Below are 20,294 nucleotides of genomic sequence, written 5' to 3'. Positions count from 1 at the left end.
GTTCAGGGTCCCCCAGTAGATCTGGGTAGACTGAAAATTGTGTTAGTTACGTTCAGGGCTCCCCAGTAGATTAGGGTAGTGCATAGAAAGTTATGAATTATTGCTTGGGGGTACCCCAAGGGTATCCCACTCATGCAGAGAAACAGGCTGGCAGATGCAGTGGCGGGCTAGGCAGATACATGCCATGGAGGCGTGGCAGCTGCGGCGGCCCGTAATTCACAACCCAGATGCTGCATCCACATGGAGAGTTTATTATAATAGAGAGATGAAGAGAAAGATAGGAAAGAAAGAGAGAGAGAGTTCGAGGGTGTGCACCTCATGGGAGGAAAAAGCAGAAAGTGAGAGAGAGGAAGGGGAGTTTTTCCTTAGAATGAGGCTTCTACGTCAGGACACAGGGAAGCATCAAAGGGTGGATCAGAATATTAACATTCCTCCATTTTGATTATTGTAAAAAGAGGTGAGTTATGGGAGCAAGTTAGGGAACAAGGGCGCTGAATTCCTGAGGCTACTTCAAGCTGACAGGGGGCGAAGGGGGGCACCGGGAGTCACGCACAGTGGAAGATCTCAGAAACATTCCTTGAGGGAGCCAAGGAGACAGGTTGCAGTAGCAGTATTCCAGGAGCTTGGGGGAAATGGCATGCCAAATCAGGAGTATAGAAGCCATGGCATCTGCTATTTCTCTGGAGGTCAGGTGGGAACAATGAATCTGCAAAATTGCTTGGAAAAATAGGTGGAGTCAGAAATGGGCTCTGGAGACTGCTAGTTTTCATCAAAACAGGTTTCTTGATGCAGTAGCAAAACTTTTCCCAGGAGCCTGTAGGTATCTGTAAGACAGCTGGAATGGATTTATATCGTGACAAAAGGGTTAAAAAATCCATTTAAGGACTCTTAAGAACTCTGTCAGTTTATCAAAGCTGCATTTATCAGTATTAAAACTTTGAACCTCTGGAGTTATATCTGAAACCGGTCTATCTTGTACTATGAAGTCTGTGAATGAGGCATACCTGTCTGTAATTAGAGAGTATATATATATATATATATATATATTATATATATATATATATATGATCTTGGGATTGGGGCTGTTAAACTGATACCGTAGTTATCAAACATCGTCAGATCTGAGAAGGATAAATTTAACAAGTGAGACAGCTTTCCAGCTACCTAGACAGCAATCCTAAGTCTCTGGGGGAGGGGGGAAGGGGGCGTGGGCAGAAGCCCCAAAGGCAGCTCTTGTTCAGCTGATAGGCCCAGAAGATCTGACAGATTTTTTTCTGTGGAGTAGATACTTGGGAGACTGACCCACCTTGACTTTGCATTATGGGGCAATCAGTCCTCCTTTGTTCCACTTATTCACAGTCTGGACAGGATCTCAGCTTTTCACTGCATGGCCAGCCTTACCATAAGCTTCTGGGTGGAAGTTCTTCTGTGGCCATCCATCTTCTTTTTTTTGTTGTTGTTTTTGTTTTTTGTTTTTTGTTTTTTTTTTTGAGACAGGGTTTCTCTGTGTAGCTTTGCGCCTTTCCTGGAACTCGCTTTGGAGACCAGGCTGGCCTCGAACTCACAGAGATCCACCTGCCTCTGCCTCCCGAGTGCTGGATTAAAGGCGTGCGCCACCACCGCCCGGCTGGCCATCCATCTTCTTGAAGGAAATAAAGGATGCTGTCAGGAGCTGACATGTCTCTTTATCATAAAAAGGCTTTTATATTAAATGCCATATTATCAGATCTCTACAGGTGTTTTAGAACTGGGGGAACAAAATCTGTTAGACGTATTTATAACTTGAGAGCATATATATGACTTAAATCTGAATATACAGGTTTTCCAGTTAGTTACAGCTTAATGAAATTAGCAAGGACAGGGAGGTTCACATTCTTAAGCCTGAATAGACCTTGAGTAAGGAGAGACATTCTTTAAGCTGTTGGCAGTGATATCTGAATCTATTATAATTTTTAAGGCCCTGTAGCTGTAGTTCTGATCTTGAGTACAGCCAGACTATAATCCTGAATGACTCATATAGAAATAATTATTTCTTTTTTTTTTTTTTTTTTTTTTTTTTTTTTTTTTTTTAGCCTACAGCACCCGGTATTCCCAGGCGGTCTCCCATCCAAGTACTAACCAGGCCCGACCCTGCTTAGCTTCCGAGATCAGACGAGATCGGGCACGTTCAGGGTGGTATGGCCGTAGACAGAAATAATTATTTCTTAATCTGTCTCCTGAGAAGGAAAAAAAAAAAAGGTGACAGGGGAAAGATCCCAAGGCCAAATGAGAACAGGAGAAAAAGGGCCTGTGAGTCAGGGTACAGCCCAACTCTGAGAAAAGGACTCTCTTGGTGGACTCTATGCCGGGGTTTCCATCCCTCGCCTAACCCTCCAGCCTGTCCTGGGAACAGGGAGCACAGGACGATATATTCTCCATAGTTGCTCCAAGCTGAAACAGGGCGCAGGTGGTCAGGACTAGTTAATGGTAAGGGGGAACTCGGGCATATGGTCATCTGACCTGGCTGTAGAGGCAGGGAACAATTACGTTTGGCTGGGCCTGGTCCACATCACATAGATAAGAGTCTCTGCTGACGTCCATAGCAGGGAAAGAGCTGCAGGTTGTGGTCCACAACTGCTGCTTCAGTGTTTCTGACAGCCTGCTGAGATATAGACTTGAGATGAGAGTTAAAATTTATTAATTTATTTGGAGCCTTTTGGCCCATGGTCTTAGTAAATCGAGAAGAGCAGGAGTCCCAACACCAGGAGAGAGAAAATTACCATCCTTAGGAATAGACAAGTGAGGAAAAAATAAAAGTTTTAGATAAATTAGTATTATCAATCAATACTGAAATCTAAATCATGGAAAAGCAGGTAATGAGTAGCCAAGGAAAATTTAAAATCCTGAGCTTGTGCCCCAAAGTGTATCAGAATTGTATTAATGTTAAAATCTGAATTAATATCTTCCTTTTTTTTTTTTGGTTTTTTGAGACAGGGTTTCTCTGTGTAGCTTTGCACCTTTCCTGGGACTCACTTGGTAGTCCAGGCTGGCCTCGAACTCACAGAGATCCGCCTGGCTCTGCCTCCCGAGTGCTGGGATTAAAGGCGTGCGCCACCACCACCCGGCTGAAATTTAATATCTTAATAAAATGATACTGCCTGTGTGTGGTATCACGATGCCCCAGAGGGGAGCGCATATGTCTCCGGGCCCTGCCCACACAAGCAGCTGTGGAGGAATGAACAGCGGGCTTCAACTGAACTTCCACCCACACCCAGATGGCTGGAGCCCGAGAGAGGCAGCTGGGAAATCCAGGCCAAGGCCAGAGGACTTTTTCCTCAGCCTGCGAAACAGTGATGAAACAGTGCAGAGGTGGGAGGTGATTCCCTAACCTCCCTCCATGCTGACTAAGCCCATGCTGCCCTTAGTAAAGAAGATAGTGAGGTAACATGGCCTGCCCGTTTTAACGTTAGCTAAGATGGCGGCTAGACCATGTGGTTGCCCTTATTTAATGGTGCCTTGATTATGTGATTGCCCTTATTTAAGATGGCAGTACCTGATCATATGATTGCCCCTATCAAATATGGCGCCTGACCACATGTTCATGTGGGGTTTTATTTCCCAAAATAAACTGAGCAGATAAGGAACAGATAAACTGAAGCTTTTAAAAGTCAGGCCAGGGGTGGTGGCACACACCTTTGATCCCAGCACTCTGGAGGCAGAGTTGGGCGGATCTCTGTAAGTTTGAGGCCAGCCTGGTCTACAGAGCAAGATCCAGGACAGCTACCAAAACTACACAGAGAAACCCTGTCTCAAAAAACCAAAAAAAAAAAGTCAAAGAAATATAGATGGCCATACCAATCATACATTTCCACTCACACACAGAAAATAGACTTTGTGATAAAAAGAGAAGTAGCAGTGCAGCTGAGTGGGAAAGAGAGACCACCACCCACCCCCCCAGGCTGCGGCATGGTCAGAGCAGCCACAGGGGAACAAACCCAAGCCATGGGTCGGCAGCAGTGGGGGGTGGGGGGAGGGCATAGGTGCATTTTTCCACAGTGAGGTATAAGGTCCATCAGACTGACCTCAGGCATCCCAGAGGGTCATCAAGGGCCAACGATAATGGCACAAGATAGCCAATGGACCTTTGTCACAAAGGCTATGGGTTGTGGAATTGAGAGGGCACAGGCTGTCTCCATATGCCGTCGCATAGGGATGGGGCCAAAGGGGCATGAGCCCGAAAGACGTGATACTAGCAAGTGAAACAAGACAAATCTGCCCTCCAGCGTCCCCAGAGAGTCACCGAGGACTAATGAACGGCGCAATGGACTGTCGTCACAAAGGTTATAGGCTGTGGAATTGAGTGGGCACAGGCCATCTCCATATGCCCAAAAGACATGTAGTACCACCGAGCTAAACAAGACGAATCCTCACTTGTGGGGAAAATGGCCAGAAGGGGAGGGAGGAATCTTGTCGATCCGGTAGGGTGAAGAGTTCCCAGAGGTGCTCCAGCCTGAAAAATGGAAAAATGGCGGGCGGTATAGGATCCCAGAGCTCCTCAGACTGCTGGCAGGCAGGAGAAAGCAGTAGGATTGCCTGGCGACATTGGGTGTCAATGTTATGAATTATTGTGAATTATTGCATGGGGGACCCCCAAGGGTATCCTATGCGTGCAGGGAAACATGCTGGGCAGATGCAGCAGAGGGATGGGCAGATGCACACCATGTGAGCATGGTGGCAGCAATGGCCAGTAGTAATTCACAACCAGACCCTGCATCCACCTGCCAGAGTTCCTTATAATAGATGAAGAGAAAGATAGGAAAGAGAGAGAAGAAGAAAGAGAGTTCCAGGGTGCACACCTCATGGAGGAAAAAGCAGAACAGAGGAAGGGGAGGAGTTTTTCCTTAGAACAAGGCTTTTACATCAGGAACCAAGGGGGTGGGATTTCAAGGGGCAGATCAGAGTATTAACAAAGTGTATTAGTTTAGTTCAAGGTCCCCCCCACCCCACCCCACAGTAGATCTGGATAGACTGAAAATTGCGTTAGTTAGGTTCAGGGTTCCCCAGTAGATTAGGGTACTGTGTGGAAAGTGTATCGGTTTAGTTCAAGGTCCTGCCTTGTTAACTAATGTTAAGAAGTCACTACTGGACAAATTACAGTGCATTATCAAAGAACAGCCACAATATCTGAGGGGAAATTATGAAAAAGGAGTAGAAAAAAAGAAATGAGTCTGATGTGGAATACCTGTTATCCCAGCACTTGAGATGAGGAGCAGGAGGATCCAGAGTTCAAGGTCATCCTCAGCTAGATATTGAATTTGTAGATAGCCCTGCCTTGTGTGAGGCTCCAGTATAACATACACACATACACACACACACACACACACACACACACACACACACACACACACAGAGAGAGAGAGAGAGAGAGAGAGAGAGAGAGAGAGAGAGAGAGAGAGAGCAAGAAATGCATTTCTAAAATGTTAAAAGATATGTAGAGAACTACTTGCTCCAAGTCAGCAAGCCCTTGAAGTTGAACATGTGTTAAGCAAGAGTGAGCTGGTCAGAAATAGGCTAGAGAATAAAAATAAGGACTATCTTGAAGGGATCCTAACTTCTCGAGAATTTTATATCTTTTAAAAGTGGAATGAGACTAACTGGGAAAGTGTAGGTTAAGGTTTTGTTTGCTGTGGCACAGGTAAAGCCTCCCGTGTTGCCGCGGTCAGCAGAAACCGTTTGCTCTGATTACTGTTTACTCTGGAAGCTTTGCTTCCTCTGTAGCCTTGTGGGCCTGAGGGTATGTGCTCATCTGTTATAAGCATTTGACAATGTTCACTCACTTGACGAGTTTTAGGATTTTTACTTCCTTCTTGGTTTTTGCTGAAAGGAGACAAATCACTATGTAGCCCTAATTGGCACCTCAAAGTCCTGGCTGTCCCAATTCTGCCTTCTAAGTGCTGAAATTACAGGTGTGTGCCAGCAGGCCTGACAGTATCGAGGATAGAACAAAACAGGTAAGTCTTTCTCTTCAAGGAGCTTATTCTTTATTGAAGGTAGCAGATCATAAACAAGAGAAGGGTTACAATAGATGGTGCATTTGATCTTAACCCAGAAGCCAAGAAGGGGCAGAATGAAGAAATGGATGTAAGCTAGTTTAAGGACTAAGGACAAAGCTAAATCTGGGGCTGGAGATGGAAAATATAAAGGGGGGAGGGGGATGACTTTAGAACAGGTAACCAGGGCTAGCAAGGTGACATCTGCATCAAGGTGAACCTTGGAAGAAGTAACAGTGTGCTCTTTCCAAACAGGACATCTCGGGTCAGGGAATGGTGTGTGCAAAGGCCTCCAGACAGGAGCCTACTTGTAGCTCAGGGTTGGAGCCAGAGCCAAGTGGACCAAAGGGAAAGTGATTGGAGACATCACAGAGGAAATGGGCCAGATACTGTGGGGTCACAGCTTTGATTTCTCTCCTGAGTCCAATGAGAAGGCGCTGTAGGGTTTTTTTGTTTTGTTTTGTTTTTTTGTTTTAAGCGTTATAATCTAAGTTACTTGGAGGGAGGCTTTAAAAAAAGCAGTTGTAGGTTCAAAGCAAAACAGCAGAAAATTCATAGAACTGGAGCTGGAGGATAGATCGGTAGTAGAGCACTGGCTAGCTTATGCGGTTGCCTTAGATCCAATCTCCAACACTGGAAAGGGTACAGAGAATTCTTGCCTAGTCCTGCTCCTGCCTCAGATAGTCTTCTCGACTTCTGAATCCAACACACACACACACACACACACACACACACACACACACACACACACACAGAATGCTACATTGGTTGTGCCCCGTGAAGCTGGTAGTATACCTAGTCATCTGAACTCCATAGTCTGTGGATTGTGACAAAGGCCAGTTTCCCCCCATGAATAGATAACTGGGAACCCCCACCCCCACCCCCCGTGAATAGATAACTGGATTTTTCAAGCACCTCTTCTGGTTTACCTTTCCAACAGTTGAATGTTCACTCATGAGTCAATAAATTGACCCTCTAGAGCATGTCTGTGTGTCACAGTCTGTGTCCTGCTATGACCTGCTCTTGCCGGAACAGACAGTAGAGCCACCATCCTCTCCCAGGGCCCCTCCACCCCGTGTTTGTAGGACTACCACAGCAGAGTTCAAGTTGGTCCCTGTCTCTGTCTCTTTGTCTCTGGTGCTGGGGATAGAATCCAGGGCCTTGCACAAGCTAGGCGGGTGTTCTGCCACAGAACTGCACTCCAGCCTCTCCCACTTTCTTCAGCACTGAGATGACCCATTGGCTTTTAGTGCTTGTTGCCAGCAGGTTTTGCTATTTCCTTGGTAGAAGGCTGGCCACACCCTGTGCTTCTTCCTGGAGAAGTGAGGATGTCTGTGTGGCTGACTGGCAAGGTTGGGACCAGGTCCCCAAGAGGCAGAAGAGGCTTCTTTGTACCCTGTGGTGAAGACAGAGCACTTACTTCCTCCTGAGTTGGGTGAGGATGCTGGATCAGCAGTTCTTACCACAGTGGGGAGAAAGGGAAATGGGTTTCTCCATGTTGGCAGTTATACACTAAGTAAATCCCGACTAGCCATTGGGTCTGCACTAGGAGAGATGCCTTTGGGATAAGAAAATAAAATTATGGCTGACTTGGTGACACACACCTTTGATCCCAGTACTCCAGAGGTAGAGGCAGGAGGATCTCTGTAAATTCAAGGCCTACCTGGTCAACATATCAAGTTCTAGGCCAGAGTCAAGGCTATATAGTGAGACCCTGCCTACACGGGGGGGGGGGGGGGGGGGGGGGGGGGGGGGGGGGGGCCGGGGCAATTTGAGCCGGGCGGTGGTGGTGGTACACATCTTTAATCCTTTAATCCCAGCATTCGGGAGGCAGAGCCAGGTGGATCTCTGCGAGTTCCAGGACAGGCTCCAAAGCTACACAGAGAAACCCTGTCTCGAAAGAAAAAAAAAGGAAAGAAAATATGATTACTCAACAACCTTCCCTTGAAATAAAACAAAGTTCAAGCCTCTGTGTGGGAGTGTGTTTGTTCTTGAGTTTACTCTTGATTTGGTTTTGAGACAAGTGTCTCTTAGTCCACGCTGGCCTCAAACTTATTCTGCTTTAGCCCCCAAGTTCTGGAGTGACAGGTGTGCCCCACCAGACCAGCATCATCCTTTTTAAAAAAAAATGTGTTATTAGGACTTCTAGATTCTATCACCAGGTATTTCTCAGGTCATCAGACTTTTCTGTCTGCTCGCAGTAGCCTCCACATTATCTGTTTCTACAGGTGACCGAGAGGCCCAGAGAGGAAAGGCGAAGCCAAAAGTCTTGAGAATTCCAAGTCAACCTGGGCTACGTCATGAATTTGAGGCCAGCCTGGGCTATATAGGGAGACTGGTCTCAGGCTTGGGAGGACCGACATGAATGTAAAATGAAATGTATAGCAAGTCGGAGTGGCCAGCTTAACAGCTGTCCTTGCCATTAGAAATGATACTCGGTGAAAGTGGTAGACAAGTGACAGACAAGACAGGGCAGTGCTTTGTCATGCAGAAGTGCTCTGTGTGGACTTCCCTTTTGTCAACATGATGTTCAAAAACGTGCACTTAGGGGCTGGAGAGATGGCTCAGGGGTTAAGAGCACTGGCTGATCTTCCAGAGGACTTGGGTTCAGTTTCCAGCACCCACAAGGCAACTCTCACAGCTGTCTAACTCCAATTCCAGGGAATCTGACACCCTCACATAGAGGTGAATGCAGGCAAAACACCTATGCATATAAACAAATAAAAACGTCTAGTTTAGGGCTGAGATTGTCCTCAACTTAGTCATTGTTGCTGCTGCACAAAGGAAATTTAGGAAAAACTGGAGCCGGTTGTGAAGTACATCGTGGTGACCACCGAGGTCAGTCCATCCAGGTTCCTACCAAGGGGCCAGGAGTTTCACCAACCACTTCTTTTACGCCTTTATCTCAGATATTGACACAGTAGAAAGGCAGTTTGTCTGTACTGCTATGAAAGCATATTTGACTTCACAGCACCCCTGGCACCATCTTGGGGCCTCCAGATTCCTTAGAATCCCCAAGTTGAGAACCATCATGCTAGCCAAGTGTGATGGTGATTATATTTGAAGCATTTCTGGACTCGGTCAAATGACTTGAGAGAAAGGGAAAGTTGAGTTGATCTACCAGCTTACTAATTTTTGTGTGTGTATGCATACACACGCCTGTGTGTAAATGTATGTGTTTTGCACATATGTGTGTGTTGTATATATGTGTGTATATGGTGTGGGATGTGTGTGTATGTTTGTGTGGTATGTGTGTGGTGTGTATATGTGGTATGTGTGTATGTGGTGTGTGTGTGTGTGTGTGTGTGTGTGTGTGTGTGTGTGATGCTGGGGATGTAATCCAGGGCTTCCCACATGCTAGACAAAAACTCAAGCGCTAAGCTTCAGTCTCAGGCTAGCCTAAGCTTCTGGGAAGGGTAAATAACTGACTTCTTAATGCTGCTTGTTAAATCTGAGTATTGCAAATTTTACCCATTTTTTTTAGCACTTTAATTTTATGATTATGCTGGGTGGTGGTGGCACATGCCTTTTTTTTAACTTTTATTTACTTTTATTTTATGTGCATTGGTGTTTTGCCTGCAGGTCAGATTTTTGAGTTACAGACAGTTGTTGGCTGCCATGTGGGTGCTGGGATTTGAACCCAGGTCCTTTGGGAGAGCAATCAGTGCCCTTAACTACTGAGTCACCATGCAGCCCAGCACATGCCTTTAATTCCAGCACTCTGGAGGCAGAGGCAGGTGCATCTCTGTGAGTTCAAGGCCAGCCTGGTCTACAGTGTGTGTTCCAGGATAGCCAGGGCTACACAGGAGAAACCCTGTCTTGAAAACAAAACAAAAACAAAAACAAAAAAAAACAAACAAACAAATAATAAACATTTAATGTGAAATAAGAGATATGGCATGATAATGGTGGAAAATTACAGCTTGCACTAGAAATCTTCCAGTTGGCATAATAGCCTCAGAGATGTGCTGTCCAGACTCCCCTGAGATGAAGGAGCTGCTATGCACTGGGGCTGCAGCCATCAGCTTTCAGGACCTCAGCATCAGGCAGCAGCTGCACCTTCCCTTCCATTAGGAGATGTGTTGTGGGATGTTTGTACTCTGTGTGAAGACATTGCTGTGGTTGGTTTAATAAGGAGCTTTACAGCCAGTACCTAGACAAGAGATACAGGTGGGACTTCCAGGCAGAGAGAGAGAAGTAGGAGATGAATCTAGGAAGAGGCCAGGAAGACTCAGAAACGAGTTGGACATACAGAATGGGAGAGAAGTAAAAGCCATGTGGTAGAATGTAGATTAATAAAAATATGGGTTAACTTAAGTTATAAGAGCTAGTGGGGAGCCGGGCAGTGGAGGTGCGCACCTTTAATCCCAGCACTCGGGAGGCAGAGACAGGCGGATCTCTGTGAGTTTGAGGCCAACCTGGTCTACAGAGCGAGATCCAGGACAGGCACCAAAACAACACAGAGAAACTCTGTCTTAAAAAAACAAAACAACAACAACAACAAAAAGACATCTCCATGTCATTATTTAGGAGCTGACAGGCGGGGACAGAAAAAGACTCATTACAGAGATGGGCTCAGTGCTGGACAACTGATTTCCTTTTGTTTTGTTTTGTTTTGTTTTGTTTTGTTTTTTAAGACAGGGTTTCTCTGTGTAGCTCTGGCTGTCCTGGAACTCACTATGCAGACCAGGCTGACCTGGAACTCTGAGTTTGGCCTATCTCTGCCTTCAGTGCCAAGATTGAGGTGTGCACCACCACACCCAGCTGGCTCCTGATTTTTTGCTTCAGAACTTTCTGCTAGGGAGGCTCTCATTTGGTCAAGGTGTTTGACCTCATTTCATTTCATACATTTGACCTCAGTTCATTTCTGTTTCTACCCTCATCCATTGGTGGTAAGCTCTCCAGATCAGTGTCTGCTTTCAGAGAACCAAACCTGTAGGGGTTCAGTGTTGGGGTTCAGCCCTGACCTATTGAAGGGTCCTTTGAAGGGGGGAGTGAAGAATTGAGAAATTCTAGATAGACATATAGATGAAGAAAAAAGATAGAGACACAGGATAGCTTCAGGAGAGCCCTGGGTTAATACCCAGCAGCCTCAAGTTTATTTCTAATGGGCTTTTTATACACTAGCAAGGGGAGAGGCAAAAGACCTCCCTCTTTCAATATCAAAGTACAACCAAGTGTAGACCCTTCAAAACACTTGGTAACCACGTCCCATGGCAAAGCATCTTGTGATTAGACCTTGAAGTATAAGACACCTGGTAACCATGCCTTTGCACCCTATTACGCAGCCTTGGAGAGTGATATAAACTCTGACTCTCTGACCTTGAGTCAAACCACAAGTTGGAATCTTTGTGGGCTCCCACATGAACCTTGGATGCTGTTTGATCATTTCCGTAGATCTTTGTTTAGAGAAAGCACAAATTTAGATTTTTATGCTAAGGATTGATCCTAGGGTGTTGTGCACGCTAAGCAAGTGCTCCTACACCTGCTCCTCCTTAAGAGTTATTTATCACGCCGGGCGGTGGTGGCGCACGCCTTTAATCCCAGCACTCGGGAGGCAGAGCCAGGCGGATCTCTGTGAGTTCGAGGCCAGCCTGGGCTACCAAAGTGAGTTCCAGGAGAGGCGCAAAGCTACACAGAGAAACCCTGTCTCGAAAAACAAACAAAAAAAAAAAAAAAAAAAAAGAGTTTTTTATCATATGTATCAGTGTTTTCCCTGCCTGTTACTTGCATGTATGCACATGTACTACATGTATGGCTGATGCTCACAGAGGTTAAAAAAAAAAAGAAAGAAAGAAAAAGAAAAAAAAAAAAAGAGGCACCAGATCCTTAGAGATGATTGTGAGCCGTCACCACGTGGGTGCTGGGAACCAAACTCAGTTTCTCTGCAAGAGCAAGAAGTGCTCTTAACCACTGAGCCCCCTTTTATTTTTTTTAAGACAAGGTTTCACTCAATCTTTCAGGCTGGTCTTCTGACCTTCCTGGTATCACCAGATTATGCTGCTAGACCTAAACAAAGATTTTACAGATTTTTGATGGTATATGTCTTATTTTTTTGAAGTTCTAACAAATCAATTATGACTAAAAATGCTTTATCCTTTTCAAACTAAATAATAGCATGCTTAATTTTTTTAATTTAAAATGTTTCTATTTTTCTTTCTCTTTTCTCCCTACAAATAGTATTTATTTTTAACGAAACTGGTACAATGTCCCTAAACCAAAATGTACAAATAAAATTAAAAGATAGAGTGTTGTGTTATAGACACTTCTGCATGAATAACTTTTTTGTTTTTTTGCGATAGGGTTTCTCTGTGTAGCCCTGGCTGTCCTGGAACTCGATCTGTAGACCAGGCTGGCCTCCAACTCACCTGCCTCTGTCTCCCAGGTGGTGGGATTAAAGGCAAGTGCCACCACCAACCAGCTTATAACTTTTCAAACTGATAAAGTTACAACTTCCCTGGCATCTTCTGAGGTGTGTACATATCTGTGTCTGTGGTGTGGGTGTGTATATGTGAGTACCGTGCCTCAAAAGCCGAGAAGAGGGTGTCAGATACCCAGGAACTGGAGTTGTAAGCTGCCTGATGTAGATGCTTGGTTCCAACCTCAGGTCCTCGGCAGGAGCAGTATGTGTTCTTAACTGTCAAACCCTTGACAAGACTTAACTTTAAGATGCCTTCTTGCCCTCTGGACCTCCACTTCGGGCCAGGGCACTTCAAAATCCTCATCAGAGAAGCTTGTTTGCAGTAGATGATGAACAGAGAACCCACAACTGGCCTAGATAAAGCGAATAAGAGACTTTGGAATGTTCCACCCAGAATGGAACATATACATCACACCCCACCACCAAAGAATCAGGGATCATTGCAGAAGAGGGCATGAAAAGAGTGTAAGAGCCAGAGAGGGTGGGTGACTGTAAGGACACAGTGTCTTCTGACACAGCAGGGCAGCTGCATGAATGACGTTGTAACAGCATGCACAAGACCTGTGTGTTCCCAAGCAAGACTGAATCCCAGCATGGACAGGGGTGTTAGGTGCAAAGTCCTGCTTCTAGGAGAGGAAGAATTGGTGACTGATAGCTGCTGGTTGGGTGTGAAGGGAGATGAAGAAGGGTGGATCTGGGAGAGTTGGGGGAGGGAGCGCTAATGATCAAAACATACTGAACTAAAGTCTCAAAAAGCTAACAATAATATAGAAAATCAAACATTTTCTCTTCAGTGAAGCTACCTTTGAGTTAGCCGTTTGTCTCAGCCACTACTGGCATCATGATGTTAAACTCTTTGGGGTCAGATATTCAGGTTTTAAAAGCAGCTTCAATTTGAGGGAAGTTCATTTTTTCCATGGTTTGTTTCTGTGGCATCTCCCACCTCCCACTGAAAATTATAGCCAAGGAGTTAAGCAGTTGTACTAGAACTCCAGGGCCTAGTAGAAGATCATTGTGAACACACTCCAGTGGATCTTCCTGGTCACCACGAAGCTGAAAACATACAGTCTTGAGAAGACTGCCTCTCTGTGCACACTTGTGATTTTTCAAAGGAGAAGGAAGTATGGAGAAGACTGTGGTCTGACCACCAAACAGCAGCTCAGTGAAAACAGAAGAAAATGAATACTCAGCACTGAAATTCAAATGACCAGATGTGTAGAGTGCCAGTTTTGAGTTCCATGTTGAATACCACATTACAAATAAACTATTTTTTAAAGTAAAAACACAATTAAGCGGAAGGGGGAAATTATCTAAACACCCCCCATACACATTAGTTCCTGATAAACTTCAATCATCTCTTTTTCCTCTATCCCCAGTTCATTTAAAGTATCATCAGCAAATCTTCGGAGAAACCCAAGTGAGTGAATTGGAACCCTCTGTCTTTAACAGTAGGGCTTGGGGTTTCTGGAGGTGTGTGGTCATTTCCTGTCCTGTTCATTCAATGACCTGAATGTAATGTAAGCCCTTTCTTTCTTATCTCTATGTCTTTGATGGAAAGGTTTTCCCTCCTAGACAGACATGTTGAAAGGGGCTTCATGTGGGGGTTTCTGCACAGCAGAGGTCTCAATCGAGCAATCTCTCACTCTGGGGCTTGCAAATCCATCTCTCATTTTCTTTTATGTATCATTTAAAATGTTTATTGTTTAGAAAATTTGATATTTCAAATAGTTTACTTGGGAAACTTGCTCTTTTAAATGTATCTCAGTGGTTGTTGTTTGCAAATATTCTTTAAACCATTATGAAAACATTGCCTGTCTTGCAAAACAGATACTTTTTTGAGCTACCAAATATGGCAATGGTAAAAATAAGCCATTGTATTGTGAGATGAAATACTCAAATTACTGTTTTATTTATTTGTTTATGTTTTTGTTTTTTAAGATCTCATGAAGTATGTAGCTTTGCTTCCACACCCCTTCCCCAGAATGCTCTGCCTCATCAAGAAACAATAGAGCCGGCCGCCTATGGACTGGAACCTCGAAGCTGGTTGTTGGGTCTTCGTCACAGTGATGACTGGCTAACGCCCGGAGTTTGGAGGGTCTTCGCTAGGACTTTCGTGGGTTGTGAATTGTATCCTAAGACAAAAACAGAGACAAAGATGTGTGTACATCATGCATTCGGCCAGCCAGTGTGTCCTCATCTGGACCTGGAGGTGAGCAGAAGGAGGGGCCCCGGGTGCTACTCCTGGAGAGTATGGAGGCCACAGGAAGTGCCTCAGCACACAGCACCGAAGCTGGCTGCTTCCGGGTACAGGGCAGGTTCTCTGTGCCCTGCGATCCTGCTGCCGTCACACACGGTGGGGGCTGCCGCCAGCCCCACTCCAGCTGTGTCGTCTCCGCCCTGTTCTAGTTACTTTTCCTGTGGTAAAAACACCCTGACAGAAGCAATCTGTGATGGTGTTAACTGTCCACTCGGTAGAATCTAGAATCACCTGGGAGATGGGCTGCAGGGCACACCTTTGAGGCACTGATGTGGGAAGACTGAAAAGGGACAGAATCGTTCCCTGGACTTGGGACCCTGCACTGGGTGAAAGGAGAAAGCGAGCGGAGGACATGCATTCAGGCTTTCTACCGTGGATGCAATGTGTGACTGAATGGCTCCCTCGGGCTCCCTCTGCGGTGACTTCCCTGCCAGGATATACTGTAGCCTGGAACTGGGAGCTATATAAAGGCTTTCTCACATTGCATCTTCAGTCAGGAAGCAGAGAGTGATGAATGCCTGTACTCAGCTGCGTCCCTCCTGCCCATTTGAGAGTAGGTCTCCCCGCTTCGGTGAACCTAATCACGATATGTTGCAGAGTATTATTTTAAGGTGTGTTACTTTTGTTTATGTTGCATTTGTTTAACTCTGTGAAGCTGTGTCACTGTGCCTGTCTAAAACACCTGATGGCCTAATAAAGAGCTGAACGGCCAATAGCGAGGCGGGAGAAAGGATAGGCAGGGCTGGCAGGCAGAGAGAAAAAAATAGGAAGAGAAATCTGGGAGGAAGAAGTAGTCGGAGAAGGAGGAGGACTTCAGGGGCCAGCCACCCAACTACACAGCAAGCCACAGAGTAAGGGTAAGATTTACAGAAGTAAGAGAATGGGAAAAGCCCAGAGGCAGAAGGTAAATGGGATAAGTTAAGTTAAGGAAAGCTGACAAAATAATAAGCCAAACTAAGGCTGGGCATTCATAGTTAAGAATAAGCTTCCATATGTGATTTATTTGGGAGCTGGGTGGTGGGACCCCAAAAGAGTGAAGAGTAAACCAACCAACAACAACAATACTCCCAGGCCTGTCCAGAGGCTGATCTAACCTAAAAGCTCCTCCTAGGCATGCCTAGAGGCTTGTCTCCTAAGTGACGTGTCCTGTCAGGTTGACAAGCAACGCTATCACGCACACTCCCCGCCACCCAATGCTTTCCTGCACTCAGACACCTTACATTCACTGCTTCTGCAGAGACCGTAGGTAGTGACCTCTCCAGGCATTTGTATTTGTTGGGAAACCACCCTTGGTGGATCTAGTTACAAGAAGCTAAAACATTTGGGGTCAGTTTACTTGAAAACTACCCGAGGAATGGTTGGAAAAGAGGGAAAATCCTGAAGGCCGTGGTCTGTGTTGAGGGAGTGCGGAATAAAGTTGGCTTTGATACTTTACTTTTAAACAATCTTTAAATAGTAATTTGTATGTACTTGATAATATTTCAAATAGTTTATACTTTCAGTTCATTTCCTAATATGTGTATGTTGTGTCGTGTGTGTGTGTGTGTGTGTGTGTGTGTGTGTGTGTGTGTGTGTGGGTGCCTGCAGAGGCTAAAAACAAACAGCTGATCCCCTGGAACTGAAGACATAGGCAGTTGTGAGTCACCTGGTGTGGGTGCTGGGAACTGAACTTGAACTCCTCTTGCAAAAGCCTTACATTCTCGTACCTGCTGAGTGGTCTCTCCAGCTCCCAATATTTAATTTTCTACACAACCCTGGGAAATAGTGGCTGTCCTTGTCCGCAAATCATAGATGAGGACACTGTAGATTGGAAAGTTGAAGAACTTGTACAAGGTCCCACAGCCTCTCAAAACCAAAGAGCTACCTTCAGTGAGTGTCATCAAATTAAATTTATATCCTATAAAGTGCTCACATTACAGATAAACTTCGGAGTCTTTCAATCAGGTAAGGAATACACTCAATTTTGTAAGTTGTTTAATGTGGCCTCTGCTTCTGAAGGCTAATTTTCGTATTTAACACAGCCACTGGGCCAGGTTTTACAGTAAGGATAGAAGTCAGCAGTCAAGGAAGCAGAAGTCCAAAGCCCCACGCTTGGGGAGGATGAGGAAGAAACAAGCCGTGGCTTGGGTATAGTTTGTTCCTTCTGAAATGGTAGATTTAATCTCCCTAAGAAGAAGTGGCACCAGGGACTCTTAAGGGGTGACCATGGGTCTGTCCTCACATTCATTCATGAGATTACTAATATGTTGTTGCCTTCAGAGTGGGTCTGCTGTAGTTAGGGAGGGCCCATGAGTTGGTTCATCTGATAGGATGAAGGTGCTTGCCGTCACCAAGTCTGCCCACCTGTGTTGCACAAATCCTAAAGAGTCTTATTAAAAAACGCAGAGCCAGGCCGGGCGGTGGTGGCGCACGCCTTTAACCCCAGCACTCGGGAGGCAGAGCCAGGTGGATCTCTGTGAGTTCGAGGCCAGCCTGGGCTACCAAGTGAGTTCCAGGAAAGGCGCAAAGCTACACAGAGAAACCCTGTCTCGAAAAACAAAAACAAAAACAAAAACAAAACAAAACAAAAACCAAAAACCAAAAACAAACAAACAAACAAACAAAAAAAAAAACGCAGAGCCAGATATTGGGGTAAGTGCTGAAAGATCGGAGAGACAGAGAAACAAGCCACTAGAGAAACTTCTCACCACTACCGAATTCTCAGGCCAAATAGAAGGTGAGATCCTATCTCCATGAATCCTCTGACTGCAAGCCTCTGAGTCCTCAGCTGAAAAGGCTCTCTAGTTCCTGTCTCCTCACACCTTATATGCCTTTCTCCACCCAGCCATTTCACTTCCTTCCTAGTGCTGGGATTAATGGTGTGTGTGCTTCCCAAATACTGGTAGCAGAGGCGTGTGACTCCCAAGTACTGGGATTAAAGATGTGTGCCACCACTGCCTGGCTCTGTTTCTCTCCTAGACCGAATCAATTTCATGTAGTCCAGGGTGGCTTTGAACTCACAGAGATCCAGACCCATCTCTGCCTCCTGAGTGCTAGGATTAAAGGTGTGTGCCACCACTGCGTGGCCTCTATGTTTAATCTAGTGGCTGGCTCTGTCCTCTGATGCTCAAGCAAGCTTTATTTGATACACAGTGTATCACCACACACCTGAATTCCACCTCCAGGTCCCACATGGTGGAGGAAGAAAACTGACAAGTTACCCTCTGACCCTCACATGAGTGAGCAAAAGCACACACAATAAATACATATTTTTTTTTAAGTAGTTAGGTGTTGGAGTTATAACTCGCTGCAGAGCACCTTGCTTAGCATGGGTGAGTTCGTAGGTTCGATCCTCAACAACCAAGAAAAAAGTTTCGGCTTGCCTAGGTCCCCTCAGTAGTCCCTGGATCTCATCTTAGGATGTCTTGTGATACCTTGTGCCACTTCATGACTCTGCCAGCAAGAAAGCCATCACCAGATACAACCCCTCCACTGTGGACAAGAACTACAAGCCAAAATAAACGTTCACGATTTATGGCTATGGTTTGTGTCCCTCAACGTTTCTTGCACTGGATGCTCGGTCTTTAGTGTGGTAGGAAGTGAGTTGAACTGAGAGGCCATCACGGGCAAGGCCAGCAAAAGGGATTAATGTAGGGTCTCCCGGACACCAGTTCTTTCCAGAGTTGTGGTAAAAGAGCAACACCCCGGTCCCTTCCCACACTCTGGCTTCTTTGTGGTGTGATCTCTCTCTGTCCCATAGACCCCTGTGAAATCTTTCTCCATGAGCCCCTTTGTCAGAGCTGGTGCTTTGCTGTTTGGAGTTTCAGCCTCCAAAGTTGTGAGTTGCATTAAACCTCATGTCTTCATAAAGTACCCAGCCTCAGGGATTTTGTCCTGACAACAGAAAATGGACTTACTGAGTCTGTGGTATTGTGTTCTTAGGAACAGAAAATCGACCAAAAGAGACATTGCTTTCATTCCTGACCTGTCTCAAAGCAGGAGATTTTTAGGGTCTTTACCTGGTTGTCATGATGAGTTTCAGGGGGGCTGGAGAGATGGCATAGTAGTTAAGAACACTGGCTACTCTTCCCAGAGGACCTGAGTTTGATTCCCTAGCCCCTGCACAGTGACTCACAACCACCTGTAATTCCAGTCTCGGGATTGATACCCTCATCTGGCCTCTGCAGGCACCAAGTACGCCTTTAGTGCCCAGACATACATGCAGGTAAATATCCACACACATAAAAGTAGAATCTTTTAAAAAGAGAGACAAGTTTCAGGAACAGGCGATGAAACTGAGGTGATGATATAATTGGACAGCAGCATCCCAACACACTGAACACACGCTTAGGTACAGAGTCACCCGTATTATTTACCATGGTTTTGGAAGATACTTCCTTGAGCAAAAATTGACAGTCATTTGTCACCTGAACAATCATAAAAGGGGGAGAGAGAGAGAAAAAAGCCAAAGGCACACTGGTAGACGGCTCTCTTTAGAAAGGCACACAGTATTGAGTCCAGACAATTTCTCTCAAAGGAGGTTCTGAGCCTTCCACAGAAGTCGAGGGATCCCCCGAAAGGCCTAGGTCCCTGTCAGACTCTATCCCTTCAGTGGGAAGGGGGGCAGCATGCCCTGGGAGTTTTTGTCTTCACTAGACCCTGGCTGTCTGCACGGCATCAGCGATTCCCGGAGCCGGAGTTCAAGATCCGCCCCTTAGAGGGCGGCTTCAGGTCAGGGCGTGGCAGGCTCCAGCCTGCCCCGGCGCCGGCCCGGAGTCCGCAGCCGGTCACAAACCAGCTGTGGCCGCACCCGCTCGCCCGCTCGCTTCGGCGACGGTGGACTCGCCCGGGCGCCTGGCGCCTGGCGCCGCGTCCCGGGGCGCGCACTCCTTTTCTCAGCGGAGGGAGCAGGGCTGGGGCGCGTCGGCCTACAAGACGCGCTGACGTCGCACTGGGCCGGTAGTCGGCGCGGAGCGGCCGGCGCGCGCGCGTGCGTTGGGCGCTCCCGCGAAGCAGGCAGGCGCTGCCACCGCGGCTGTGCGGGTTCCAGGGCGGCGGCCGGCACACAGCAGCGCCGCGGGCGCAACCGAGCCGAGGCGGTCGCACCTGCGGGGATGGCGCGGCCCCGGCCCTGCACCGCTGCCAGGCGCGCGGGTAGCTCCGGGTACGCCCAGTGACGGCGGCGGTGCCCTCGGCCGGGCAGCGCCCAGGCCGCTTGGCCAGAGCCCCGCGGCCGACGGCGGTCCGGGCCATGAGGAGCGGCCGGGCCCAGGCCTCGCTGACCCCGGCTCCGCGCGGCGGCCTGTCCCGTTTCCGCTCCGGTCTCTCGGCATGAGCGTCCGTCCGGGCCCGGGGCCGTGGTTGCCCCCGTCCCGCCGCCCGTGGGCGCGCTCGGGGCCCTCGGGCCCGCGGTGCTGATCCCGGCTCTCCGCCAAGCTGCCCACCCAAGCGCTCTATGTCCCGGGGGCGCGGCCATGGAGGTGGTGGGCGACTTCGAGTACAGCAAGCGGGACCTCGTGGGACACGGGGCCTTCGCTGTGGTCTTCCGGGGGCGGCACCGCCAGGTGAGCGCCGCTCGCCCGCTGTCTAGGGAAGGCCGGGGAGCCGA

General features: G+C 47.0%; 1 protein-coding gene, 1 long non-coding RNA gene and 1 other non-coding gene across 3 annotated transcripts in view; 1 reads left to right on the top strand and 2 right to left on the bottom strand.

Annotated features, from left to right (window-relative positions):
* Positions 1–2,070: 2,070 nt before the first annotated feature.
* Positions 2,071–2,189, bottom strand: LOC131918168 (5S ribosomal RNA). The gene has a single exon (XR_009380903.1). It is a non-coding gene; the product is annotated as a 5S ribosomal RNA (ribosomal RNA).
* A 12,151-nt stretch (positions 2,190–14,340) lies between these two features.
* LOC131916089 (uncharacterized) lies at positions 14,341–19,542 on the bottom strand. The gene is made up of 2 exons (XR_009380498.1): positions 19,063–19,542; positions 14,341–14,582 (listed from the first exon to the last, which is right to left on the bottom strand). It is a non-coding gene; the product is annotated as an uncharacterized LOC131916089 (long non-coding RNA).
* A 496-nt stretch (positions 19,543–20,038) lies between these two features.
* Positions 20,039–20,294, top strand: part of Ulk2 (unc-51 like autophagy activating kinase 2) — an 89,929-nt gene continuing 89,673 nt past the window's right edge. The window contains exon 1 of the mRNA XM_059270858.1: positions 20,039–20,250. Coding sequence (XP_059126841.1) covers positions 20,161–20,250 — 90 coding nt within the window. The 5' untranslated portion in view covers positions 20,039–20,160. The remainder of the gene's footprint in view (positions 20,251–20,294) is intronic.

This window comes from Peromyscus eremicus, chromosome 8a (genome assembly GCF_949786415.1).
Source record: "Peromyscus eremicus chromosome 8a, PerEre_H2_v1, whole genome shotgun sequence".
Taxonomy (NCBI): Eukaryota; Metazoa; Chordata; class Mammalia; order Rodentia; family Cricetidae; genus Peromyscus; species Peromyscus eremicus.
This window is presented reverse-complemented; position numbering and strand designations above follow the sequence as displayed.